Source organism: Aquarana catesbeiana, linkage group LG09 (genome assembly GCF_042186555.1).
Source record: "Aquarana catesbeiana isolate 2022-GZ linkage group LG09, ASM4218655v1, whole genome shotgun sequence".
NCBI classification, from domain to species: Eukaryota; Metazoa; Chordata; class Amphibia; order Anura; family Ranidae; genus Aquarana; species Aquarana catesbeiana.
This window is the reverse complement of record NC_133332.1, coordinates 290,978,867-290,996,650: the sequence shown is the minus strand read 5'-3', so window position 1 is coordinate 290,996,650 and position 17,784 is coordinate 290,978,867. Positions and strand designations below refer to the sequence as shown.

The following is a 17,784-nucleotide window of genomic DNA, read 5'->3' as shown; positions in this document are numbered from 1 at the left end:
AGAGGGTTAAGGCAGTGGTGGAAAATAATGGTGGTCACACAAAATATTGACACTTTTTGCCCAATTTGGACATTTTCACTTAGGGGGGTACTCACTTTTGTTGCCAGCAATTTAGAAATGAATGGCTGTGTATTGAGTTATTTTGAGGGGACAGCAAATTTACACTGTTATACTAGATATACACTCACTAATTTACATTATAGCAAAGTGTCATTTCTTCAGTGTTGCCACATGAAAAGATAGAATAAAATATTTACAAAAATGTGAGGGGTGTACTCACTTTTGTGAGATACTGTATATTACCCTCACTCCTGTCATCACCTTATTACTGCACTCATCAAGTCCTGCTAATTTTGAACCCACATACCAATAAAACCTCCAGGACACTGTGATCTGGTTTCCATCCCTCTTCTGCCTAGAACCAGCCTCCCATTTTCCTGTGCCCTATGAAATGTCTGCTCTGTTTGTAACAAACTCACCTCTGTCCATGACCTATTTATCAAAAACCCCTTCAACCTACTAGTAATTACTGGCTGGCTTCAAGAATCTGACTTTCCTTTTCCTGCTGCCCTCTCCCATGGTGGCCTCCTGTGGACTCACTCTACACACAGTGACAGACAATACCAGAAGCCTCAAAAAAATGTAACTGCGCTCTTGAGTGTCTGTTGCATAAGACTAAGCCACAGCAAGATTCAGCCAATATAAATCTGCCCTCCAAAAATACAATTCCTGCCTCCACACTGTCAAACAGACCTACTTTATCACTCTAACACCCGCTCAAGCAATCCCCATCAACTCTTTTCTACTTTAACGCTCTACTTTGTCCTACATTACCTCCACTCCACCCACTACTCACTGCCCAGGAGATTGCTAATGACTTCAAAAATAAGATTGATATAATTTGTGACGAGATCTTCACTGTACAGATATCTCCCTCACCTTACACTCCTGCATAGTCAATACTTCCCTTGTTTAACTCAGCTACTATAAAGGAAGGCACTAAACTTTTTCTAATCCCCACCTAACTTCCTGCCCCGTGGACCCTTTCTTTCACAAATACTACGATCACCCTCTGGCTTTATCCCACACTCTACTCATATCTTCAACCTCTCCCTCTCCACTGGCATTTATCTCAACTCTCTAAATCATGCACTAGTCACTCTCATACCAAAAAAGGCCTTACTCGTCCCCACCAATCTTAACAACCTAAGACCCATCTCCTTACTCCCTTTTGCCTCCAAACTCCTTGAATGTCTATTTTACAACCGACTGAGCGCCCACCTCATTGGGAATAACCATCTTGATCCCCTTCAGTCTGGATTTTGCCCCGCAGCACTCCACAGAAACTGCTCTCCTAGAACTCACAAACAACTTACTAACCGCTAAAACCAACGGGCAATATTCTGTGCTCTTACTCTTGGACCTCTCTGCTGCCTTTAATACAGCTGACCACCCCCTCCTCCTCAAACTAAATTTGCTTGGTCTCCATGGCTCCGCTTTCGGTTGGATCGAATCGTACCTATCTCACTGCACCTTCAGTGTCATTTAAAACTCCACTTCCTCCTCTCAACGTTGAGGTCCCTCAAGGTTCTGTCCTTGGACCTCTACTATTCTCAATCTACATGTCTTCCCTGGGTCAGCTGATAGCCTCATAACTTCCACTACCATTTCTATGCTGATGACACCCAAATTTATCTCTCTACCCCTCAGTTCACCCCATCGGTCTCCTCATGCATCACAGATTTACTAACAGACATATCAGCCTGTATGTCACACCTGTCATTTCCTCCCCCACGTGCCCCTTTCCCTGACTTCTATGTCAAGATCAATGGCACAACTATCAGTCTGTCCACATATGCCAGGGTGCTAGGGGTAACCCTGGACTCTGAACTGTCCTTTCAGGCGCACATCCAATCCCTGTCCAAATCATTCTGCCTTAACCTCCTCAACATAGCTATAATATGCCCCTTTTTAACCAGTGACACCACCAAGCTTCTATTTCACTCCCTGGTTATCTCTCACCTTGACTACTGCAACTCCCTCCTCATTGCATTACCTTTACATATACTATCCCCCCTTCAGTCCATCATGAATGCTGCTGCAAGACTCATCCACCTTACCAACTGTTCATTGCCCTCCACCCCTCTCTGCCAATCCCTCCACTTCCACTCACCCAACGAATAAAATTCAAAGTACTAACAATAGTTTACAAAGCCATCCACAACTCTGTCCCCAGCTACATCACTAACCTGATCTCAAAATATCAACCAAGCCACTCGCTTCGGTCCTCCCAAGACCTCCTGTTCTCTTGTCACCTCCTCCTAGGCTAGCCTCCAGGATTTCTCCAGAGCGTCTCCCATCTTTGGAACGCCCTACCCCAATCTGTCGGACTGTCTCCTAATCTATCCATCTTTAGATGATCCCTTAAAACCCTTCTCTTTAAAGAAGCCTATTCTGCTTCTAACAAATACACCATTTTACTTTCTCCATCAGCTCATCCCCCACAGCTATTACCTTTTGTATCAATTGACCCCCTCTCTTAGATTGTAAGCTCTAATGAGCAGGGCCCTCTGATTCCTCTTGTACTGTAATGTATTGTAACTGTAATGTCTGCCTTAATTTTGTTTACTGCTGTGCAAACTGTTGGCGCTATCTAAATCATGTATAATAATAATGAAAAAAAAAACAATGAAAGCCAAACATGGCGATCACATAATACCCCAGCAGCTCACTCGATTGTACAGCTGCGCATGTGCACCCCGATGTACCAGTATGTTGCAGTGTCTGCAGCTGCCAACCACACAGTACATTAACTGTGAGCGGGTCAGCAAGCATTAAACAGTGGCGGCCCGTGCATTGTGGGCGCACGGGCGCCGCCCCCCCTGACGCCTCTGCCGCCCTCCCTATTCATGTGCCCGGCCCCTTTCAGGACGCCGGACACATGAAATACTATGGCGGGGTGTGTATATTTTGAAGCACATGATTAGAGCCAGAGGCTCTAATAGGCTTCAAAATAGGGTGGGCTCGGGGTGCAGAATACTGCGTCCCGATCTCATCCTGTTGTGTGGCATAGTGAATTAATTTTCGCTATTTTCACACTAATGTTCCTCCCTGCCAATCAGCAGTCAGGTCCGTTAGAACTGTCTCCCGATTGGCCAAAGCATTAGGCGATCCTAGTGGATGCCTAATGCTTTGGCCAAAGAGAAGACTAGCAGACGCAGGAGTCGCAGCCGCCGCTTCCCGCCGAGGAGAGCCGCCGAGGAAGAGACGAGAGCCACAGAGGAGAAGAGCAGCCGAGGAGGAGAGCTGCCGAGGAGAGCCCCGTCATTCCAGGAGAGGAGAGGTAAGTGCCGCCGGACCGGCCGGGGGGGGGTTAGTGAAGTGACAGCGGAGCCTGGCTGCATTTGATGGGCACAAGTGGCTGCGTATGATGGGGCACAAGTGGCTGCGTATGATGGGCACAGTGAGGATGCAATTGATGGGGGGGGGTCAGTATTTTTCAGTTTGTTTGCGCCACCCCAAAAATTTTTAGCAACAGCTGCCACTGCAGTTAAAGAAACTCAATCAATTTTAAAATGAAAATATTTGCATATATTAGTAAGGTGTACATTTTTGCATAATTATAAACCTATATATCTATATTGCCAAACCAATAGGACTATAGCTGAAATGTAAAAACTGCTCTGGTCAAAAAGGTATTTACGGGTGTGTATATACACACTAAATGGTTTTGTGTAAGATATCCAGGAGATGCCAATCAATGACCTCCTACCTTGGATGTAGTTATAGGTCTCAGACATGTGTAACCACCTTGTGTGAAGTTACAGGTGACCTCAATTGTATCAGAAGAACAGCCAACGTTAGGGTCAATCCAGTAAGTGCCTGTTGAGAAAGTCCAAAGTTACACCATGTATCTAAGCCCTGCACTATAATAGATCAAATGAAAAACATCTCCTTACCATCTCCCATCTTTTGTTGGCAATTCATCAGATCACGGCAAACTCGGGCAGGATTGTCTCTTGTGCCCAGTGGGTTCTTTATACTTTGGATGAGGCTACTGAGGTAGTGTAGGGTCTTGAAAATTTCTCCCCCGTGGTCCACCAGCATAAAGTCAGTACTTCGATAGGACTGAAATAAACATTTTAAAGTTTTTATGCTTTTCGGAAAAAAGGGTACACATTCCCTAAAGTGCAAAAGGTAAAATAATATATGCTTTTACACATTTAAAGGGTATGTACACTAATGCCAAAAGCCTGGTTAATAAAATTGGGGAACTAAAACTTCTAACACTTAAGGAGGACTTTGACTTCATGGGAATACCGGAAACCTGGTTAGACAGCTCACATGGCAGGCTAGGGACTATCCAAGAGTATGCCTTGTATTCAAGGGACAGGGTAGGTAAAAGAGGGGTGTGCCTGTATGTCAACAGTGATTTAATGTTGAATATGAGGCATGACATTGCTAATGGGTCTAGTGAGGAGGTGGAGTCTTTGTGCCTGGAGCTTCAAAGGGATGAAACAAATGGTAAATTGAATGTGGGGGTATGCTATAGGCCACCTAATCTCACTCTTCTTTTACAGTCAGAGATGTTGAGGAGGCAGGGCAATGTTCTAATCATGGGGGAATTTAACTATCCTGATATAGATTAGGCAGACAGAACTGCCCAACCAACTAAGGTTAAAACCAGTGTAGTCAACTGTCTCATTTTATTGCAAGCAAAATAGTCACAGAGCAATATGGAAAGATATTGGGGTCCTGTAATGGTGAAGGCAGATAAACAGGTTTGCTACTAGAACAAGGGGTACAGCTTTCCCTGACACATCAGTAAATTTAAACGGTACCCCTCCCCCACAAATGTTTTTTTATCCACGCAACTGCAGTGCTGTAGTGCTCTTCAGATCACATACTCACCCATACAGCGATTCCAGTGTTGTCCCACTGCAATCTGCTATTCTGAAGCTACACCGCAGGTCCCTCCCTGCCATCTTGGTCCTCTTCAGCTGGCTGCCACTTCCAGGTGCGGACAGTCAACTCTGAGGATATGCCAGACCTGCCACCCGGCCGCTCGGTGTGCTGATCCTGCACCCTCCTGGGAGTTGTGATGTAAGCATCCCAGGAGGATGCAGGACCAGGCATGCATCATTCTGGCTTGGCGTGGTGGGGCAAGGCGAAAAAAATGAAATAAAAAAATAAAAAAAAATAGCAAAAAAAAAATTCCCAGCAATTTTTCTTGTAGAAGGGTGAGGGTGGGAGTGCTAAAGAAGAACCAATTTACTTTTGGGGGTTTAAATTCACTTTAATGTACCAACAGAGGGCACACTGGTGTATTTTCTCTGACCACAGCCACCACTAGACCCACAATGAAGGTGTTCATTGGTGCAACACAGAATTCTGTCACCATGCAATATCCTATTATGGATTATTGATGGTCAAGTCTGGAGGAGGTCTGGACTGACATCCCTTTAAAGCTTGGCAGTCAAGTGTTTCTGCATATTAATCCTGAGTCTTGCTATTAGTAGGGGCTGTCTTTAGTCTTTGAAGTCATGCTGATAACTAATCCAATCATAACTCAGGCTATATAGAACATTTCTTTCTGATTCTGTCACATCTCTGAAGGAGGACTCCTTTTCAGCAAAATGTACTGGCTGTTTTTTTGTTCAAAAAAAATTTAAACAAATTTTGAAGAAACAATAGTTTCTTACTAGGCACTCACGGTATCCAAAGAAGTCGCCAGGGTGGATAACTCTGGTTAGTTTTCAGATAAGTATGAGCGTGGATTTGGTCTGAATTTGGGTTATCAGGTCAATGATGTTACAAGCATTCCTTTGTGTTCATGCAGCTAAAGAGGGTGGGAAATACCCTGGCAGCAGTAGGCGGGAGTTAAGAACAAATCTGCGCTCATCCCTAGTTTCAGAGATGGGGAACACAGTAAGTTAGGAGCTCACTGGAATTCTGGCAGGACCACCTGCTATTTTTCTGTATATGTAGTTTTTTAGGGAATGTATTTTGGACTTTGCACTGCCATCAATCATTTTCTATTTACCTTGAATCTATAAATACCGGTAATGAATATAGCACAATTTTGATTCACTTTTAAATATTTTTCTGTGAATTTTATAGAACCGGTATGGTTGTCTAATATGTTTTAGAAACTGATAAATTCAGTGTTAGAATGAAGGAACTAATCACCAAAAACAGAATGTTAAATTCTAGTAATAAATCACAAAACTGAATAGAATAACAAATCCTTTGGCAGGTAAAACAGTCCCACATATACAGGTAGCTGTTTGCCTGGAGCTTTCACTGAATCCAAGTGAGTGATGGGCTTTGATTGTTGTAGGCCCATGACCACTCAGGCAGTATAGGAGTATCAATGGCAATTAGAAAAGATGCACGTACCGGTCCATTGGAGTCCATAAGGGCTTGGTAATTTTCACTAATGTCTTCTGTCCTCTGAAAAGCAAAATAAATGTTGAAACATAGTTTAAAGTTTACATTGTGACCCCACTTTTAATATTTGTAGTGGCAAGTAAAATGTTTTTTTTTTTTTACTAGTTGTGATTAGGAATTATGGCAATCTTTCCCCACAACAGAATGAATAAAACTAACAAAAATACTTGCAGCGTCATGCTTTTATTTTTCACAGGAAACCGTGAAGTGCAGTAACCAATTAGAAATAAACATTCTGTTTCAAACCAATGAATACTGTCAATTAGTTGCTTTGTACATCAGCTTTACATTACCAAAAAAGTCAAGCTCTGAGTGGAACAGCCCAGCTAGGCAGAACCCCATGCTCTCCACCCCTGAGCCAGCATACACTGAGGTTGATTTACTAAAGGCAAATATACTGTGCACTGGAAGCGCAGTTGCTCTAGTTCTGAGCAGTGATGGCCCGTCCATAGAGTGTTTGTTTTTTTTTTTTTTTTTAAAGCACCTAATTAGAGCCAGAGGCTCTAATATGTTTGCAAAAAAGGGTGATCTCGGGACACTGAGCACTGCGCTTCGATTCCACCCTGTTGTGTGATGATAGCGAATCAATTTTGACACTAAAGTTTCCCCCCGCCAATCAGGAGGCAGGTCGTGAGACCTGTTTCATGATTGGCCAAATCGTCAGGCGCTTTAGCAGAAGAGGAGACACACGGCAGAGGAAGCTTGAGGAGCGGACACCAGAGCCGCCGCTGCCCACACTCTAGGAGAGGACACCACAGCCCTGCCACTCGAGCGGGTAAGTCCTGGACCGCGGTGGGGGGGTTAGGGGAGAGAGAGCTATTAATGCCTTTAGTTAACAACCCCATTGATTTATCAGTTAGCAAATGCTTTAGCACACGTTAAATTCAATGCCATTCTAACACAGTCTCTTGGCAAGAAAGATTGGGTAATGTCACAGGTGCATGTATTAGAATTAAATAACATGATTTTAAGATCCGGTCATGGCTATCTAGACTATGACCTCTGCTGGATCAAAGATCTAACTAAGCCCATTAAATAATTGCCTAACAGTTGTCTGCACGCCCCACAGACTTAAAGCAGAACGAAACCCATAAATTTAACATTTAACAGTTTCAAAAAACAGTTACAGTACATTCCCGACATGTGCCAGGAATGTAACCGTCACATAGCTTGTGTTATCAACCAAACTGTCAAACCATCAATTGTGTGTTCTTATAACTGACCATATGTGCAGCTTTAACGTAGTTTCAGCGGCGCTTTTAACCCCTCGCTAGCGGCTGAAAAGGTGTTATATCCGCCCGCAAAACGCCACCGGAGCAGTATTTTGCCGGCGGATTTGCAGCGCTGCCCCATTGATTTCAATGGGGAGCAGCGGTGAGTTCACCGCTCCAAAGAAGCTGCTGTCAGGACTTTTTGTGACGCCCTGCCAGCGCACCGCTCCAGTGTGAAAGCCCTTGGGCTTTCACACTGGAGTGAATGGAGCCTCATTTTTCAGGCACTATGCAGGTGCAATTTTTAGCGCTGTAGCGCCTGAAAAACGCTCCAGTGTAAAAGGGGTCTAAGTTTAACTAAATAAATTCCAGGTGCATCAAAACAGAATAAGTACAGTCTGCATGAGTAAGCAGCCAATACAGTTCTTCAGTTTTCTTTACGAAGCAGCCACACCCTGATTAGAAAAGCCTGTTCCCTGCCAGCATGCTACAGAGAGGACCCTTGCTCTCTGTCTGAAAGCAGTTTTCCCAGCAGAGGTCCACTCCCTGCTGAGTTACAGCTATAGCTCTCAATTCAGCAAGGAGCTTGAGCTTTGCTGATTAGACCATTACTATATGTAAACTGTATAAAAGCATAGAGGGCCCAGTGATATCTGGCTGCACAGTGATATACTGTATGCAGATAGCAGCAATAGTTGGCACTACGTTTTATATAAAATGAATGTATCTATATTGTGAAAGCCCCTATAGCAGCCTTTTTCAACCAGGGTGCCTTGGCAAAATTCCTAAACATTGCCCAAAAATGTATACAAGCCAGCGTGTGGATGAAGGCTGTCTTTTAGTTACACTAAGTCACAGGTTTTCATTGTGCACCATTACAACCTTCTAGCTGCCGGCATGCTAATGTCATCAGCTGATAGGGGGTAGCTCAGTCGCCTGCATAGCATCCTTGTTTGACTCCCCCGCCCCTCTCCATCAGCACTGGGGTCACATTAGCTGAGTGATGGAGAAAAACTGAGGGAGAAGAGAAACATTGGAATACTAGTCAGTTAGTTGCACAAAGCCACAGGTTTTTATTGTGCATCATTACAACCTTCCAGCTAACGGCGTCCTAACAACCAGTGATGTCATCAGTGTTGATAAGAAGGGTATTAAGCCTGCACAGCTTCTTTGTTTGATCCTCCCCTGCCCCTTTCCATCAACACTGGGGTGACATTAGCTGAGTGAGGGAGAGAAACTGAGGGAGAGGTGAAACAGTGGAATAGTAGTCAGTACCAGTGTGCAAATATGTATTTGCTTTGAAAAAACAAATCACCTCAAATGTTGGGTGTCCTATGTGTGTCAATGCTGCCACATTATGTACAACTATTAGAATAGTTTTTTACCTTTTAGAATGGGGTGTCTTGAAACTATCCATAATTTTAAAGGGTGCCTTGACCGTAAAAAGGTTAAGAAACACTGCTGTATAGAACTGATATAAAAGTAATTAGAATTTTGTACTATGAGAGAAATTCCCTAAAGAGGTTATAAGGATGGGGGGGTGGACACTTATTGGCCTTGCTATGGGGCCCCATCAGTTACCTTTCTGGATATACCAATGTCTACTTTACAAGGTCTCTTGTGTGACTACCAAACACAAAAAAAAAAATCATGGATCAGCACTTTCCATGTTTTCCTTTCCAGAAACAAGGGACTGTTAGAGAGGACTACAAATATTACCTGGCAGGGAGTTAAAGCTGAAGTTTAGCGATATCATTTTTTTTGTAATCAGCACCAAGGACAGTGCTTCAATGGATGACGACTGTCCTATGCACCAGGGGCTGCTCTGTTCTCTGAAAGCTTATGCTTTCTGCTCCCCGGATATTCCAGAGAACAGAGCAGCCACCAGCACACAGGACACACACCATTCCTGCAAGTATGGTCCCTGGTGGTGATTGAAAAAAAAAAAAAAAAAAACTACACTTGGTTTCCTGGGTGTTATGATGACTAGTCAGCTGTGGTGGAAGGACATCTGGAACCACCACGGAGCACAAAAGAGGAAGTGATGTCATGCCTGGGTGACAATCCTCGACGTGACGTCGCTTCCTTAGTTACATAGTAGGTGAAGTTGAAAAAAGACGCATGTCCATCAAGTCCAACCTATGTGTGTGATTATATGTCAGTATCACATTGTATATCCCTGTATGTTGCAGTCGTTCAGGTGCTTATCTAATAGTTTCTTGAAACTATCAATGCCCCCCGCTGAGACCACCGCCTGTGGAAGGGAATTCCACATCCTTACCGCTCTTACAGTAAAGAACCCTCTACGTAGTTTAAGGTTAAACCTCTTTTCTTCTAATTTTAATGAGTGGCCATGAGTCTTGTTAAACTCCCTTCTGCGAAAAAGTTTTCTCCCTATTGTAGCGGCACCAGCATGGTATTTGCATATTGAAATCATATCCCCTCCCAAGCGTCTCTTCTCCAGAGAGAATAAGTTCAGTGCTCGCAACCTTTCCTCATAACTAATATCCTCCAGACCCTTTATTAGCTTTGTTGCCCTTCTTTGTACTCGCTCCATTTCCAGCACATCCTTCCTGAGGACTGGTGCCCAGAACTGGACAGCATACTCCAGGTGAGGCCGGACCAGAGTCTTGTAGAGCAGGAGAATTATCGCTTTATCTCTGGAGTTGATCCCATTTTTAATGCATGCCAATATTCTGTTTGCTTTGTTAGCAGCAGCTTGGCATTGCATGCCATTGCTGAGTCCATCATCTACTAGGACCCCCAGGTCCTTTTCCATCCTAGATTCGCCCAGAGGTTCTCCCCCCCAGTGTATAGATTGCATTCATATTTTTGTCACCCAAATGCATTATTTTACATTTTTCTACATTGAACCTCATTTGCCATGTAGTTGCCTACCCCATTAATTTGTTCAGATCTTTTTGCAAGGTTTCCACATCCTGCGGAGAAGTTATTGCCCTGCTTAGCTTAGTATCGTCCACAAATACAGAGATTGAACTATTTACCCCATCCTTCAGGTCGTTTATGAACAAATTAAATAGGATTGGTCCCAGCACAGAACCCTGGGGGACCCCACTACCCACCCCTGACAATTCCGAGTATTCCCCATTTATCACCACCCTCTGAAGATGCCCTTGTAGCCAGTTTTCAATCCATGTACTCACCCTATGGTCCTTGCCAACGGACCTTATTTTGTACAGTAAACGTTTATGGGGAACTGTGTCAAATGCTTTTGCAAAATCCAGATACACCACGTCTACGGGCCTTCCTTTATCTAGATGGCAACTCACCTCCTCATAAAATGTTAATAGATTGGTATGGCAAGAACAATTCTTCATGAATCTATGCTGATTACTGCTAATGATACCGTTCTTATTACTAAAATCTTGTATATAGTCCCTGATCATCCCCTCCAAGAGCTTGCATACTATTGATGTTAGGCTAACTGGTCTGTAATTCCCAGGGATGTATTTTGAGCCCTTTTTAAATATTGGTTCTACATTGGCTTTTCTCCAATCACCTGGTACCATTCCAGTCAGTAGACTGTCAGTAAAAATTAGGAACAATGGTCTGGCAATTACTTGACTGAGTTCCTTAAAGTGGGGTTCCACTCAAAAAAACAAAAATACCTGAAAAATTGTAAAAAAAACAAAAAACAAAAAAACATTTGAATTTTTTTTTTTTTACTTACCTCTAAATGCCTGTTGCTAGGTGGTCCCTCGTAGTCTGCCTCTTCCTTTGCCTGGGCTGGTGACATCACTTCCCCCCAGGCACAGGAAGGGCTCGGCTCTGCTCCCCTCCCTCCTGTCAATCATCTGGGACCCATTACAGGTCCCAGGTGATTGAGCGGCCAATCACGGCGCGTGGTGCCGCTCGTGCATGCGCAGTGGGTGCCAGGCTGTGAAGCCACAGCCCGGCGCCCACAGTTGAAATGCCGGCGCCGACGAGCGGAGGGGGGGGACAAGCGGGGCTTCGATCCCCCGCATCGCTGGACCCAGGGACAGGTAAGTGTCCAATTAAAAGTCAGCAGCTGCAGTATTTGTAGCTGCTGACTTTTAATTTTTTTTTTTTTTTTTAATGGAGCCCCTGGGTGGAACTCCTCTTTAAGTACCCTTGGAGATGGAGGTGCTTCCTGTGATGTGTCATGAGGATAAACACTGCAGTTTTGGTTACTGAAGCCCCCCTGAACATACTGAAGTATGTTTACATACTTAAAGAATTTTTTTTGTTCTCCTCCGCTATGTGTCTTTCAAGTTCTATCTTAGCCGTCCTTATTACACCCTTACATTTCTTGTTGCATTCTTTGAAGGCCTTCTCCTTTGCTTTTATATGCATTTTTACATTGGAGTTAAGCCATCCAGGACTTTTGTTTGCTCTTTTAAATTTATTACCCAATGGGATGCATTGATTAATGCCCTTATTTAATATGCTCTTGAAGCAAACCCATCTCTCCTCCGTGTTCTTTGTTCCTAAGATTTTATCCCAATTTATGCCTTCTAACAAGGCTCAAAGTTTAGGGAAGTTGGCTCTTTTGAAATTCAGTGTCTTTGTATTCCCCTTATGTTTCCAATTTGTGTGATTTATACTGAAGCCAATTGACCTGTGATCGCTGTTACCTAAATTGCCCTGTATTTCCACATCCGTGATCAGGTCTGTATTGTTGGTAATCAGTAGATCCAGTAAAGCTTTATTTCTAGTTTGTGCGTCTACCATCTGACCCATAAAATTGTCCTGCAAGACATTTAGGAACTGGCGAGCTTTGGATGAATGCGCGGTTCCCTCCACCCAGTCTATGTCTGGATAGTTACAATCCCCCATTATGATAACACTTCCCATCCTTCTTCTGGATTTATGTGAGTGCACATTTAGCTGCCTAATGTTTTTAATGCTGCACTTAGTGGCGCCCCCCTCTGTCCCTTGTTGTCTTTCAATAGAATTGTTCTCATCTCTTGGTGGAGCTGCATTTTGTGCCAAAACTTTTATTATGGATTTTATGCATTATCATCCACTTTTTAATCTGTATAGCACCTTGCTATAAGACTATAGGGTTACTGAGTTTGTGTACATCTGTAATTGCACTGTATACACTTGTAGCTGCTGGCTTTTAATAAACACAAAGCTGAGTGGAACTCTGCTTTAAATGGACAGGACTAATCTGTGTACCACATGCTGTAGCCAGTCTGTGGGAGCCAGAATTATTGTTGGTTGGTAGGGGATCAAATACTTATTTTACTCACTGAACTGCAACTTAATTTATAACATATGTATCATGTGTTTTTTTTTCCTGGATTTTAGGTTAATAATCTGACTCTATCATTTAACCACCTTCCGTCCGCGGTATAGCCGAAAGACGGCTACAGGGTGGACTTAATTTGCCAGGAGGGCATCTGTAGACGTCCTCCCGTGCTCCAGAGGCCTGCACGCCACTTACAAGGCGTGCGCGGCACTCTCTGTGATCAGCCGAGTCTCGGGTCGATCCTGACCCCTTACCATGTGATCAGCTGTCAGCCAATGACAGCTGATCATGTGATGCAAACAGAGCCGGTAATCGGCTATTCTTTCTCCTCACGTGAAAAAAAAGCTGATCTCCGGTGGCTGTGAGAGGGACATCCATCCTGATCGTGTTGCGCCTCTGCAGAGGCTTCTGTGCCCACCAGCACCACCTATCAGTGCCCACAGTACCACCCATCAGTGCCACTTATAAATGTCACCAATCAGTGCCTCATCACCAGTACTGCCTATCAATACCACCTACCAGTGCCCATTAGTGCCATCCATCAGGGCCCATCAGTGCCGTCTTATCTGTGCCTATCAGCTTCGCCTTATCTGTACCTATTAGTGCAACCAAACAGTGCAGCCTCATCAGCTAATATCAATGAAGTAGAAAAATTACCCATTTGCAAAATGTTATAACAAACTATGAAACTTTTTTTTTTTTTTTTTTAAATTTGTCTTTTTTTTTGTTTGTTTTTAGCAAAAACTAAAAACCCAAGTGGTGATTAAATACCACCAAAAGAAAGCTCCATCTGTGTGGAAAAAAAGTATAAAAATTTCATTTGAGTACAGTGTAGCATGACTGCACAATTTTCATTCAAAGTGTGAGAGCACAGAAAGCTAAAAATTGGTCTGGGCAGGAGGGGGGGGGGGGGGGGGGTTAAGTGCCCAGTAAGCAAGAGGTTAAAATACACCTATGATAACAATTATAGACCCTTCATTTCTTTGTAATTGGGCAAATCTACAAAATCTGCAGGGGATCAAATAATTATTTTCCCCACTGTATGTAAAGTGTTCTTGGACCTCTTCTCTATCTACAGTTGTGCTCATAAGTTTACATACCCTGGCAGAATTTATGATTTCTTAGACATTTTTCAGAGAATATGAATAACACAAAAACATTTTTTTCACTCGTGGTTAGGCTCGGTTCACACAGGGGCAACACGATTTCAGCGCGTCTTTGTACGGCGACTTCAGCGCGACTTTAGCAAATTACAACGCGACTTCAAGTCGCCTCCAGGCCAGGCGACTTTGGCTGTGGCCAATCACAGACAGGGCTGTGCTATCCCAGGAATGTATATCCAGTGCCCCCACCCTGCCATGTACAGGCTTGCAGCAAGGTTATTTCAATACATGCACAGGACCGCCCCTCTGCCACACATCCCCGTCCAGGCTCGCAGAGCGTGCTATTCAATAGGCATGAAAGAGCCACCTAGGACCGCCCCTCTCTGCCTCCCTCCTGCACATCCCCGCCCAGGCACACAGTGTGTGCTGTTCAATAGGCATTAAAGAGCCGCCTGGGACCGTCCCTCTCCGCTTCTGTACTTCCTAAGTGGGCAGGCTCAAACCACTTTGGTCTGCCCTCAGCGTGCACAGTGATGAATAACCCCAGTGGCTGCAGAATGGTAAATATGACAGTGTGCTGGAGGCATTGGGACAATGGGGGATTAAACAAGATGTGTGCTGGGGGGGGGGGGGATTGGTGGTATTGAGAGCAAGCATGTGCTGGATTGGGGAGGGGGGGGGTAATTGGAGGCATAGATATCATGGATTGAGGTGGGGTGGGTGGAATTGGGGGTCTGAATCATATCTGTGCCTCCAATATTTAGACCAGTTAGCCTAACATCAATAGTATGTAAACTCTTGGAGGGGATGATAAAGGACTATATACAAGATTTTAGTAATGAGAACGGTATCATTAGCTGTAATCAGCATGGATTCATGAAGAATCGTTCTTGCCAAACCAATCTACTAACCTTCTATGAGGAGGCGAGTTGCCAGCTAGATAAAGGAAGGCCCGTAGACGTGGTGTATCTGGATTTTGCAAATAGTTCCCCATAAACATTTACTGTAGAAAATAAGGTCCGTTGGCATGGACCATAGGGTGAGTGCATGGATTGAAAACTGGCTACAAGGGCGAGTTCAGAGGGTGGTGATAAATGGGAAGTATTCGGAATGGTCAGGGGTGGGTAGTGGGGTCCCCCAGGGTTCTGCGCTGGGACCAATCCTGTTTAATTCGTTCATAAATGACCTGGAGGATGTGGTAAATGGTTCAATCTCTGTATTTGCAGACGATACTAAGCTAAGCAGGGCAAAAACTTCTCCGGAGGATGTGGAAACCTTGCAAAAAGATCTGAACAAATTAATGGGGTGGGCAACTACATGGCAAATGAGGTTTAATGTAGAAAAATGTAAAATAATGCATTTGGGTGGCAAAAATATGAATGCAATCTATACACTGGGGGGAGAACCTCTGGGGGAATCTAGGATGGAAAAGGACCCGGGGGTCCTAGTAGATGATAGGCTCAGCAATGGCATGCAATGCCAAGCTGCTGCTAACAAAGCAAACAAAATATTGGCATGCATTAAAAAGGGGATCAACTCCAGAGATAAAACGATAATTCTCCCACTCCACAAGACTCTGGTCCGGCCGCACCTAGAGTATGCTGTCCAGTTCTGGGCACCAGTCCTCAGGAAGGATGTACTGTAATTGGAGCAAGTACAAAGAAGGGCAACAAAGCTAATAAAGGGTCTGGAGGATATTAGTTATGAGGAAAGGTTGCGAGCACTGAACTTATTCTCTCTGGTGAAGAGACGCTTGGAGAGGGGATATGATTTCAATATAAAAATACCGTACTGGTGACCCCACAATAGGAATAAAACTTTTTCGCAGAAGAGAGTTTAACAAAACTCGTGGCCACTCATTAAAATTAAAAGAAAGGAGGTTTAACCTTAAACTACGTAGAGAGTTCTTTACTGAAAGAGCGGCAAGGATGTGGAATTCCCTTCCACAGGCGGTGGTCTCAGCGGGGGGCATCGATAGTTGCAAGAAACTATTAGATAAGCACCTGAATGACCATAACATACAGGGATATACAATGTAATACTGACATATAATCACACACATAGGTTGGACTTGATGGACTTGTGTCTTTTGTTCAACCTCACCTACTATGAATCTCCCCCCCACCTATGCCTCCAATTCCACCCCTCCCCCCAATCTATCATATGGTATGATAGATTGGAGGGGAGTGGTGGTGGAATTGGAGGCATAGGTATGATGGATTAGGGGGGATTGGAGGCATAGGTATGATCGATTGGGGAGAATATTGAAAGCATAGATGTGCTAGATTGGGGGGGAGATTGGAGGCATAGGTGTTCTGGAGAGAGGAGGTCAGAGGATGTGGTGTGCTGTGGGGGGGTCATTAAAAGCACAAATGGGGGGGCGGCATTGGAGGCAGAGATATGCTGGGAAGAGGAATTAGGGGTAGAGGTGTACTGGGGGAGGCGTTGGAGGTAGAGGCAAAACAAAACCCAATACTGAATAAAGCATTTCATGAGATAATTTACGAGGGCGTGTTTAGGGGCGGAATTAGGGGGCAGGGCAAGGTAGGGTTTGGGTGGGGCAACTGGTGGCAAGTAACTCTTAAGGCCTGGCTAGTAGCTCGGGACTTGAAATTTTGAGCCCTGATGAAAGGTACGGAGGTGGATCGCTGATGTTTTGGGGATGTGTGAGCTACAAAGGCACAGGAAATTTGGTCAAAATTGTTGGCAAGATGAATGCAGTATGTTGTCAAAAAATACTGGAGGAACATTAACATTCATCAGCCAGGAAGCTGCGCATGGGATGTACTTGGACTTTCCAACATGACAAGGATCCAAAACACAAGGCCAAGTTGACCTGTCATTGGCTACAGCAGAATAAAGTGAAGGTTCTGGAGTGGCCATCTCAGTCTCCTGACCTCAATATCATTGAGCCACTCTGGGGAGATCTCAAACGTGCAGTTCATGCAAGACAGCCCAAGAATTTACAGGAACTGGAGGCTTTTTGCCACGAGGAATGGGCAGCTTTACCATCTGAGAAGATAAAGAGCCTCATTCACAAATGCCACAAACGACTTCAAGCTGTCATTGATGTTAAAGGGGGCAATACATGGCATTAAGAACTGGGGTATGTAAAATCTTGATCAGGGTCATTTGGGTAGTTTGTTGTCAATATGATTTAAGGAGTGTAAACATAGTTGATTGATAATAAATGGCTTCAGCCAAACACTAACCATGAGTGAAAGAAATATTTTTGTGTTATCATTCATATTCTATGAAAAATTGCCAAGAAATTAAATTCTGCCAGGGTATGTAAACTTATGAGCACAACTGTACACCTCCTCCCTTGGTCACTTGATAACCTCTCATGGCTGGGAAGGGGTTGAAATCAGGGGCGATCAAAGAGTTAATGATGTGCTAAGCCAGTGTTTATGTTAACTGTGTGAGGTGCTTTTAAAAGGGGAAGAGATTACATTTTTTCCCAGCTTTGCAGGGACACAAACGCCATCCCTTCCCCCTGTTAGAACAGCGATCTGCCTTGTTTACATAGGCAGATTGCAGTTCTGTGTCTCTGCCTGACGATTGGCAGACCTCGAGTACTCAGCACCCACCGATTGGCTTCCGCTGTGTGTAACAGCAGGAGCGAGCCGCCAGTGGCGTCTATGTGTGCCCCCTACCCAGAAGTGCGGGATCACGTATATATACATGATCCAGCGCACAGCTTCCGCCCTGTAGCAGTAAAACTGACTGGGAGGTCCGCAAGTAGTTAAACTAAATCTCTCTAAAACCGAGCTGATATTTATAT

The 17,784-nt window shown here is 44.3% G+C and overlaps 1 protein-coding gene across 2 annotated transcripts in view; it reads right to left on the bottom strand.

Moving 5' to 3' along the window:
- COL27A1 (collagen type XXVII alpha 1 chain) overlaps positions 1-17,784 on the bottom strand; it is a 656,744-nt gene that overhangs the window by 26,783 nt on the left and 612,177 nt on the right. Inside the window, exons 57-59 of one of the 2 annotated variants that reach the window (XM_073600403.1) lie at positions 6,400-6,453; positions 3,960-4,128; positions 3,773-3,882 (exon numbers count right to left, since the gene is read on the bottom strand). In XM_073600403.1, the coding sequence (XP_073456504.1) occupies positions 3,773-3,882; positions 3,960-4,128; positions 6,400-6,453 (333 nt within the window). Of the gene's footprint in view, positions 1-3,772; positions 3,883-3,959; positions 4,129-6,399; positions 6,454-8,562; positions 8,676-17,784 lie in introns of those variants that run through there. The other variant, XM_073600404.1, reaches the window with a different exon arrangement.